Below are 11,057 nucleotides of genomic sequence, written 5' to 3' on the forward strand. Positions count from 1 at the left end.
GATGTCACATATCCAGAGATTGTGCATTAGGATTGTTCAAGAGAATGACTACATAAAAAAATGTCTCATTGATGAGCAGGATATTTTATCATATGAAACTTGCAGCATGTATTTATGAAAACAGGAAATTCTTCTATGTGAAAACGTGTTAATATCGAATATATGGAATTCATAATTGGAATTTTGGTGCTTTATAAAGTGTTTTATTCTACTAAATGCAACACTGAAGATTTAGGTGGTTTTAAAAATAATAGTAGTTCTGAGGACGCTCAATATAGCTTGAGAATCTGGAGAAACGAAACTTTTCATCATTTGACAGTAATTATTTTGACACCTTTGTAAATACATGGATTTCATAACACCAAAAGACATCCAACGTCTGCATCACATTTCCACACAGTCGTTTGTTTTTCAGTTTTGAATTTATTTAAGAATAATCTGAAACAATCAAATGTTTTCATTCTCAATATCAAGTTCTATTTCCCCCTTTTATGTTAGTGCCATCAGCAGTGGAGCAAACCACAGTCACATTTAATATGCAAGAGGGTAAACAAAAAAGGACATTTGCTAAAGTGGGTTTCCAGCTATGCCTGGACAAACCGGAGCGGCGCCTCTCAGCATAAATGTTTGGCACAACGAGACAGTGGTAAGTTTTGTGCCATTTTCCCCTCATTTTCATCCAACAGTATAGCAAATCGGGCCAGACACTGTGCAGAGCAAAAAAACAAAGCAACTAAAATATAAACACAGTTTCTTCAATGGGGCAGTGTCAATTAGTATACTAAAAAGTCCACCATCTTGAATTAAAACAAGACCGAAAACAAAAAAACAAAACTGTTTTAGAAAGGCTTCGCAAAAGATGGGAAGATTAGATTTCTCTTGTAACACTACTTGTTGTGAGGAGTGCACTGTGAGATTGATATCAATTGGGAGAGACAATGTAAGAAAGTTAGCCCCCGAAGTGAAATGTGGAACACTGGCCGTAAAAAAGCAGCACAATTCGCCAAGCAGCATTACAAATGCAGTCCTTCAATAAATACAGGTTCCTGGACAAAACTGAGACTGGAGCTTCTCTGTACCTTTGAAAGCATTACCGTAAGTATGAATAAACTGTGAAGACATGAGCCATAATTAAAGAAAAGGGCAGAATAACTAAAAAAAAAACCTACAAGACATTCTGAATATTGAGTTAAGTGCACTTTCACAGTTCAACCATTACACACCAATAAACTTACGCTTTCTCCCTTTGATCGCATTGTTCTATTAAGTTTACATGGTGATCAGTCCTGCAGGTGTTGAAAAACTAACAACCTCATAATGAACGGAAAACTTCTAACCTCTTAATGAACAAAAAATGAGTAGATTTGCTGGCAGACATGACGTAAGGATTTTATCCCTTAAAATAAATAATGCTATATCTCAGTGCATACAAAAAGAGAGCAATAACACTTACATAAGAGGGAGAGAGCCAAGAGTCCAGTGTTGTTTTATCTACTATTTTAGGCACAGGCGCACGGTCACCAGAACGCTCTCATTTTAACCCATTTCACGTTGCCTTACGTTTAAACTTGATATTTACTTTAAGTTGTTGATGTAGAAGATTTCTCCTTTGACGAACAAACGAGCGAGTTCTTTCGCGGATCTTGGTGTCTCAGAGCATGCCGAAACCTTTGGCGTAAGTGATGGCTTTAAGGAGTCTCTCTCTAAGTTTCTCCTTGGTGGAGTATTCAGGAAGGAGCAGCACGTTGAAGCAAGTGTGAGAGGTGGGTAACCTGGTCGGATGAAGAGAAAAGCAGTGTTACGCATGAATTATGTCATGGTGGATTAAAAGCATGCGAGTATAAATGTAAACGCAAGTTAAATGCCCATTGGAAATCACCAGAAATTCTCTCACAATTTACTCTTATGCCAGACATCCCACAGCCTTCCTTTCTTCAGGCAATGTTTTTACATGTATGCAAGGAGAGTTAAAAATAATATTTGATGGAACATGCCAAATTTCTATCACATTTTGACTTGGCATGCTGTCTTTCACATCACTGTTGGGTGACTCAAGAGATTAGCTTATGTTGAAATTCAACAGACACTGGTCTGAAGACAAAACACAGTTTTGTAAAACAAAGAGATATTAGACCTCTTTACTGGTACAGAATAACCACCATACAAGAAAAGAGGTCAAATATGAAGTGGACTCTTTGTTTTCTAAAGCCGCGTTTTCTCATAAAACCAATGAGATTTTAATCTACACGTCGTGCTACTTAAAATTTGTACTTTTATCTGTTTTTATCAGTTGAAGTTTTGCTTCAGAAGGTATTTATTAACCCCCTGGAGTCATATGCATTACTTTCATGATGGAAGCATATGCTTTTTAGAGCTTCAACAAGTTGAGACATGAACATCTGATATCTAAAAAATTATATTTCTGTTCGACTGACGAAAGGAAAGTATTATACTCTACATCCGGTCGGCAAATGATGAGAATTGTCATTTTTCAGTGAACTATTCCTTTAATCTCGATCCGACAACATTGGTGTCGAAAAATGGTTGACTGAACGATTGATTGCACAAGAGCCCCTGTTGAGAAATTTCCATAGAAAGATATTTTCTTGCCATAAGGAATCAAGTTTATTCTGCGTTTTCTCTTCACATAACTGAGACCATTTAAGCAATGTCTTTTCAAATGCAGTTGCCTATGTGTAGAAGCTCTAATGGAGCTTAACTTTAATTTAACACAGAATATTCATTTAAACTGTAACTTGGCATGACAGCTTTCTCTAATTCTATCACTAGTATGGATGGGCGATAAATTATTGTTTGCGATATACCGTAGAAAAATTGGTCTCATCGCGGGAAAAATTGGTCTCATCGTGATAATAACAATAAGTATAGTTGACGACGTAGTTTCGTGCGTGACTGACTCACTGTTCAGGTGTGGAGTGAAAACAAGCATAGCGGAGGCAGACGTGAGGTTGAGGAGGAGCTTGTTGTTAAGCGAAGAGCTTCCTCTACAATTTGGAACTGGTCTGGTTATAGAAAATCAGATGCGGAGCAAACTACCGTAATATCATCTTATGATGAGCCAAGTAAACGATGGAATGAATTCAATCTATAAAAGGAAGGAAGGAGACGGGACCCGCCGAACATAAAATGACTTTTAATTAATAAAAGCAACGTTAATAGACGGCCTGCCGAGACACACACACAAACCATAATAAAAGCCAGGCCTGGTCCTCTCTGCAACTAAGGCCTGGTCCACAATCTCATCCATGATACGAGGCCTCGCATCCCGGCTCTCGTCCCTCCTACCTCACTTCATCATCAAATTTATTTTATTGATTTGATTTTTTTATTTGTCATCTTGTGTTTTGCACTATTTTGTAAACTATCTGAAGACATCGTTTCTTTTTGATAACTGTTTGTTTTAAAATTTGTTCCATGGGACTAGAGTGTTACAAATAACTACCTAATTGGTGGTAGCATGTTCCACATACGTATAAGATTTACATTCAAAGAGTGTGTCGTTCTCACTAAACTTATTTACTTCATCAGGTTACTTTAAAATGTTTGTTACTTTATCAGTTTTTTTTTTTAGTTGTACTTGTAAATTTGAATCACAAGACATGGTTGGTGATTGTTACTTTTGCTGTTTGCACTATTTTTGCCGCTGTTGCACCATGAGAGTATAAAGAAATACACAAACTTTATTTACATTTTAAACTTGTAATTGATTTGAATTATTATTGTGTAGTTTTTTGTGTTTGATGTTTTTTAGCACATTCACTGAACACACTTAAACATAACATAATCTGCAATTTTACAGAAGAAAATAATTTATTATAATAATATATATATATTATCGCCATTGTTATAGTTATCGCAATAAATACCTGAAATTATCGGGATACATTTTTTAGGCCATATCGCCCATCCCTAATCACTAGGAGTTTCTGCAGAGCTACAAACAAGTGATGGGACATATTGAAATCGTACAGAGGCAGTTCTTATGTTTACCTGTCTGAGTCAGGGCCATTTTTGGCAATAATCATCTTGAGTTTGCCCAAACCTCCAACTGGAGCTCTATCTGTGCCAGTGGTGAACTGTAGAAACAGCCTCTTCTGTTCCTGTCCAAACGAGTGCACAGTCTCCCAAAAATCTCTGAGAACAGACAAAAAATAACGCCTCCTTGCATCAGTCTATTATTTATTTCTATGAGGTTTGTAATAACTTATGTTAGTAATAAAAGAACAGGCACGCAAGGATGCACATACTTGATAATGTGGGAGTCTTTGTTGTATCCACCATCATACTCTGAACTCTCTTCAAGTGCTTGAAAGTCAAGATTCTGCATGGGAAGTACAAAATGTCAGTTACGTGCGCGTCACACGTGTGATAATATCCCGGGATTGGCGTTTGACTCACCCTGCTGCCACATATAAGAAGCTCAATTTCTTCTGGTCGAAACAGATACTTCAATGGGGATTCATTAGTGACCATGTGGAATCCTCTTCTGAAGGCCTTGAACTGCTTCTCTACACTTTTGTTCAGCATGTAATCTGCATAGAGGGCCACAAACTCCTGCAAATAGCCGGCACATGTTATATTGGCACAAAAAGAAACTAGTTTAAAAGTAATGATAGTTACTTTAAAAGTGGACGGACCTTTCTGCTTTCATTGGTAACTGGGATTTTGTCCCCACCTTCCTTTAAATCATACATTAGTGGGTTTCCAAACAGGTCTGTCTGTGAGATCTGGAAGGTAATCATCATATCTTCCTCCACATTACCTTCATACTCCTGGAGATCCTTCAGACTGTGAAAAAGAACCTGCAGAAACAGACCTCACATCATTTAGTACAATCACAAAAGGGCTTTTTAAATAAATAGTTCAATAAAATTTCAATCATTATTTGACCTGTGTTCTCTGTATGACATATCGCTGTATTGCTCCCTGATCTCTCTGTTAGTTGCTTTGGATAAAACTGTCTGCTAAATGTAAATAAGATTTTTTTCTCTGTGAAAAACACAACAGGAGACATTTAGTAGAATATCCCTGTGTTCTTTTTATCCACAAACAAAAATTGTTTTAAAAGTTTTTGTTCATCTGAAAAGAAATTTCATGGCTACATGTAATTGTCTACGCTAAATATGCAGTGATACCACTCATCACCACTCACTTTTATGATCTTTTTAACCTGAGAAATGTTTTTTTTTCCCGCTGGAAGGGCACAAAACCAGTTGAAATTAGCTAGGTCTACCCATCATAATCGCTGTGTGGAAATGGGCAAGCACCAACTAGCTCCAAATTCTTGCGCCAGCATATGTTGTTTTAATGAATTTGCTAAACAGCTAGTTTTGGAAAGATGCGTGGAAAAAATTGATTATAAAAAATATAAAGTTTTACCGGATGAGAGTCTGCAAGGTCTCGAAACGTTCCTTTCTTTCCCATCAGTTTTCTGTAAACCACCATAGGGAAGTGCACATCAAGAATGCAGTTATTGTAGATAGCTAGGCCCAAGACAATGCCAATCAAGGTGAACTGGCCTTCATTTTCAAAAGATGAATGGTTGAACCAGAAATGTTTTGTGCTTTCATCATAGTTAAACATGCCTGTAGGAAACAGAAAGCATAAGATTGCATGATTTCGAACCATCTCACTATGACTGAATGAAGCTGGTATGAACAAATAACGATTATAACGATATTGTCACTTATTTAAACGTTCGTCATGAAAATAGACCAGTTCACTGAAATCCTGATCAAAACAAAGTTCAAAAACACATGCATTAAAGGGATAGTTCACCCAAATATAAAAACTCTGTCATTATTTACTCACCCTCATGTCATTCCAAACCTGTATGACTTCTGCAGAACACAAAAGAAGATATTTTGAAGAAAGTTGGTAACCAAACAAGCCCGTTGACTTCCACTGTATGAATACAAAACCATTGAGACATATCTCGAAATATCTGCTTTTGTGTTCAGTAGAAGAAAGCCAGTCTTACAGGTTTTGAATGACATGAGGGTGAATAAATGACAAAACTATTATTGGGTGAACTCTAACTTAGTTATACTACCTAGTTAAAGTTAAACCATCGGTTTGTTATATCAGCCGTACTGATGCTATAGCTGATGTGCCAATGGTTCTAAACCAATAAAAAAAAATCACATACAAGCAAAATATCAGTGACCTTATTGAAGAGACTAAACTTGCAGCATACAAAAGGAACAATGCATAAGTTAAAGGGATAACCGGATAATGAAAAATCGATCATCATTTACTTATTAACCTTTTGTCATTTCAAACCTGTAAGACATTTCTTTTTTCCACCTAACACAAAAGAAGATTTTTTTTCAAATCGGTAACCGAACATTGACAGTACCCATTCACTTCTATAGTATGGACACAAAACCAATGCAACGCTACGGTTGCCGCCGTTGTTCGGTTACCAACCTTCTTCAAAAAATCTGCAAACGAAAGAAAGTCATACAGGTTTGAAATGACAACAGCCTAAGTAAATGATGACAGAATTTTCAATTATGAGCAAACTATCCCTTTAAACAGGAAGCAATTGTCAATTACCTATATCTGGATTAAAGATCTCCTCTACAACCAGTTGAAAGAACTCTTTAGATACTCCTCCTTCATCAACTCCCTGCTCTCCTTCAAACTCCACATACAGCTGCTTCTTCAAGTCCGCTGGGTTTTCCATGGCAATCATCTCCAGCTAAAAATCAATGCACAAAAAGTCATTAATACAAACAATAAACAGCATTTAACACAATATCCATCTTTCTGAGCTCCTACCCTAACAAGAGCATCATCTATGATGTGGTCTCTGCGCACTTTGAGTCGCAGATAGGGGTTGAGTTGCTGTCCCTGCACCAAACTGTAGAGGGCAGTAATCCTGCGCTCACTGTACATGCGGATTCGGTTGTCATAGTACAGCCCTAGATTCTTTGTCACAGCGTTAAGAATGAACGGGCAGGTCATAAAGGAGAATTTGCTTTCCGTCTCCACCTTGAAGAAGGTGTAATCTTTGTCCATTTCCAACACATCATTAAGTGGTTCATTGATGAACTCCTCATAGGGGATAACGGGTTTTCGACAGTCCGTGGCACGGATGCCCAGTTCCGTCTCCAGCGGGTCCACGCGTGGGCCTTTCTTATTGCGTCTTTCCTCCCCCAGCAGCTCTTGCAGAGTCAGCTCGCTGGACTCCGGGATGGGTTCATCGTCCTCCTCCTCATTGTGATCCATGTCCAGGTCGCCGCCCAGAACGTTTGCATAGTAGACGATTTTCAAGCACTTGTTAGCCGCCACCACACCATCGTCCTCGTTGACCAGGTTGTCGCTGCTAAACTCGTTGCTGATGACCGTGTATGTTATTAGCTGCTGGAAGGTCTCCACCAGTCGTCGGATCTGGTCGACGCCATACTGCGACCACAACCGCGCCAGCTTGGCCAGAGCGGGAAGAGGTAGCTTGCTCATGGCCTTGCAAAACTGCGGCAGGGCGATCTCCAGATACTCTGGACTGTGGAGGTTACCGTTTTCCATGATGATGATGAAGACGTTCAGGTAATTGGGGTCGGTTGCGTACACATTGTGATAGGTGAGGTCACATTCTACGTTGGGTGACAAGTAGACTAATGCGTTGAGGAATGCTGCTTCGATCTTTTCGTTCGATAACAGCCTGTCATACACTCTTCTTACCGCTTCGATGTCCACAGAAACTTCTACAGGGCCAAACTTTTGCACGTTGTTCTCCCCGTGAGACGACCCGTCCCCGGCTGACGCTGAGGCCTCGGCTTCCACCTCCATGGCAGCGGATGAACCGGAAGCCGCCTCTTTTTCATCTTCATCCTTGTCTTCATCTTTGGCCTGGAGGGACTTGAGTTCCTCCTTGGTGTGCTGCTTCGCCTTGCGGAAACTCTTGACCAGGCTCTCCGCACTGGAGAAAACCCTACCGATGACACGGATTAACGGAGAATAGTCCCCACTCTCACTACACAGGCTCAGAATTTCATACACCTTCTCCTCCGTCAAGTAATTCAGATCTGCCAAAGAACATGGTAAAGCAGATACAAACATGTATGAGTTTCTTTTCAGGAATGGTTTGAAAGACAGAAGAAAGTGTTTCCCTGAAATTCCATCATCATTTATTAACCAACATGTCATTCCAAACTCTAGTGTATGGCTTTTCAACAATTAATCGCGAATAATCACATCCAAAATACAATTTTGTGTTAACGTGATAATGTCTGTACACTGTGCATGTACACACACACACATGTAAATATTTAGAAAATTTGCATATTTAGCAATTAATAAATAGGTGCATATTTAAATGTTTCTATTTAACTTTTTAACATTTATTCATTTTTATATTTTCAAAAAGTAATAAACATGTATGCATTTATAAAGACAGAATTAAACAGATCTTAGCCTCCATTGCCTCTCATAGTATTTATTTTCCCTACTATGGCAGTAAATGGAGGGTGAGATCTCTTTGTATTTAGTAGAATACAAACTGTTTATAGTTTGGTGAATGAAGGATGACAGAATTTAGATTTTTGGGTGAACTATCCCTTTAAGCTGTCAAAAAAACTAAATATCACAGGAAGGCAAATAGATGGATAAACATTTGCAGCAGGCTAGCGTCTAATGCACTAAAATTTCGTAAAGCTCACCTCTAAAGTCCTCCCGTGTGGGTTGCAGGTCCTTGTGGTTCATCTTCCCGTTACTGCACGCAGAGAAGTTGTGCGCTCCTTTGGCACTGTTCTCTGGAAAGGCTGAACTGGCTCCTTTCTTAGAGGGATGAGGATCACAGAGTTTGGCATTATTCTTATACAACTCCAGGGCCTTGATGGCCGCTGCATTGTTATCCATGCGCTGGAAACCCGGTGAAGAGCCACAAGCCTCATTCGTGCAGGCCTCATTTCCACAGCCCTCTGTTAACTGGTGGTAGTAGCGCTCGATTAAATGCTTTGCAGCCGCTCGCTTCCTGTATCGGACATTCAGACGGGACGGCAGGTGGATTAGTATGGTTGAATCACAAAATGACTTCAGAGCAACAGAGCAAATAAAGCTACTTATTACAACAATGGTAAAACCGAGCATTGTCCAATTCAGTTCATTAAAACATGACCGTTGCATGTGCACACAAAATATAGTTACCTACTCTATGTTATAAAACCTTAATAAAGGATCAAGCATTATCATTTAAAGGGACAGTTCGCCCAAAAGTATGTATCATTTCATCATTTACTCGCCTTCGAGTTGTTCCAAATCTGTATACATGTCTTTGTTCTGATGAACGCAGAGAAAGATATTTGGAAGAATGCTTATAACCAAACAGTTATTGGACCCCGTTGACTACCATAGTAGGGAAATGACTTAATAATTTTGTGTTCTGTTGAACACAAAAGAAGATATTTTGAAGAATGTAGCACAACAAACAATTCTGGAGCACTTTTGACTACAATGTTTTTTTCCTACTATGGAAGTCAATGACTGTTTGGTTACAAGCATTCGTCCAAATATCTTTTCGTGTTTTCAACCAACCAAAGAAATGTATACAGGTTAGGAACAACTAGAGAGTGAATAATTCATAATTTTCATTTTTGGGTGAACTATCCCTTTAACAAGTGTTATAACAAAAGTAACACTGTCTAAACGTGAGCATTGGACCAAACTCAGTTGAATTATCAGAAAAAACGAGCTAAACATTTAATAAAAGAAGTGTTTTAAAAGGTAGATCCATAATGCAGTGGACTCATGCAAAATGCCTTAGGACATGAACAACAAATGCTCATGCAGTACAAGATAACGTTCAATGCACATTTATTTCCTTGCTGTATACCGGCGAAATGATTAAGACTTCAATATTGTATTGCTTGAATAACACAGGCCGGTAGATAACTTACATTAGACTTGCTTGAGGTGGCCAATATCACACTCTTCTACAGCTCTGGACTCAAGAAGACCAAAAGATGGTCACGTAGCAATCCTTCAAATGAACAGAGAACACTTCGCTGTCAGTGACACATCAATACTTTTAACAGCTGTACAATACCAAGATGAAAACTGATCGATTGAGAAAGACTCTACTGTTGGTAAACACGAACCCAACGTGCTTGACGGGCGTAAGAAGCGCAACGTGTCAACATACTGCGTCGTAAAACCTCGCGAGCTGCCTATCTAGACAGCATTTCGATTGATGGGTTCCGCCACAAGTGACGTCCAATAATGGTGTCTAGATAGACAGCTCAGCCTCAATGGATTTGAATCTCAGACCCACGTGTCTGCAATTACAACAGTAGTATAAACGTAAACACGGCTCAGAACTAAAAACACATGTCACGGTTTGGCAATGGCAACATCCGCTGCACCGGTAAACAGTCGTTAACACCGAAGAGTATAAGGAGAGGCCGCAGAGGGGCAGGCAGGGGGTATGACACTGCACAAACGCCTTTAGCCGTGCACACACTGTCAATCTCGACAGAAAATACACATACACATAAGAAACAGTCAGGCATAAACTAGGTGAACCGTAAACAGTGCGTCTATTGAAAACTGAAAGCAGTAACTGTCATGGAGAATAATGGTAGGAAAAAGCTGACTAACTAGTTTACTTAGCCTAGCTGTAACCCATCGCCGTCTGACATTTCAAAGACACCAAATGGTTTTATTTAAGCAGTCTAGTTGCAAACCCGAGCACGACTGAAGCGCGGTAACGTACTCTCGCAATAGGCATTATACACATTTCACTCGTTTACCAGAAAGCCCTCAGTCCCTCCGCGGACCGCGTTAGCCGCGCGGCTAACTGGCCTAGTAGCCCTCGTTTCGGCAGCGGTAGCGAGCGATGTGGCCGGGGGAAGCGAGTTTAATGTTTTGACAGCTTACTTCGGCAGGTGTTTGACGCGGGCGTACAAATCTGGACTCTCAACATCACAATCGCTCCGAGTGTGGCGCGAATTCAGCTAAAGCCCCTCCACAAAATATTCGCGGCCATCTTGATCAACTGAGGCAAACATGGAGAGCGATCCCACAATGCAAAGCGA

The 11,057-nt window shown here is 39.6% G+C and overlaps 1 protein-coding gene across 4 annotated transcripts; it reads right to left on the reverse strand.

Moving 5' to 3' along the window:
- Positions 1-412: 412 nt before the first annotated feature.
- ube3a (ubiquitin protein ligase E3A) lies at positions 413-11,057 on the reverse strand. Of its 4 annotated transcripts, XR_013786867.1 has the most exons (12): positions 10,900-11,057; positions 9,921-10,003; positions 8,685-8,998; positions 6,805-8,051; positions 6,580-6,724; positions 5,401-5,606; positions 4,659-4,823; positions 4,420-4,575; positions 4,269-4,342; positions 4,012-4,155; positions 1,580-1,772; positions 413-707 (listed from the first exon to the last, which is right to left on the reverse strand). XR_013786867.1 is itself a non-coding variant. In XM_079459751.1 (11 exons), coding segments are annotated over exons 2-11 (2,574 nt in total). In that variant the 5' UTR covers positions 9,923-10,023; positions 10,900-11,053; the 3' UTR covers positions 413-1,651. The 4 variants fall into 4 exon arrangements, 3 of the variants coding, with proteins under 3 accessions (XP_079315877.1, XP_079315875.1, XP_079315876.1); XM_079459751.1 differs by having other exon boundaries at positions 413-1,772; positions 9,921-10,023; positions 10,900-11,053; XM_079459749.1 differs by having other exon boundaries at positions 413-1,772; positions 10,900-11,050.

The sequence above is a fragment of the Barbatula barbatula genome (genome assembly GCF_947034865.1).
Source record: "Barbatula barbatula genome assembly, chromosome: 7".
NCBI classification, from domain to species: domain Eukaryota; kingdom Metazoa; phylum Chordata; class Actinopteri; order Cypriniformes; family Nemacheilidae; genus Barbatula; species Barbatula barbatula.

Excerpts from the sequence above, each read along its gene's own strand:
- ube3a (XM_079459751.1), bottom strand. Across the intron at positions 4,156-4,268 it reads AAAGACTCCCACATTATCAA|AGATTTTTGGGAGACTGTGC; the intron begins GTATGTGCATCC and ends GTCTGTTCTCAG. Across the intron at positions 1,773-4,011 it reads AATGGCCCTGACTCAGACAG|GTTACCCACCTCTCACACTT; the intron begins GTAAACATAAGA and ends TCATCCGACCAG.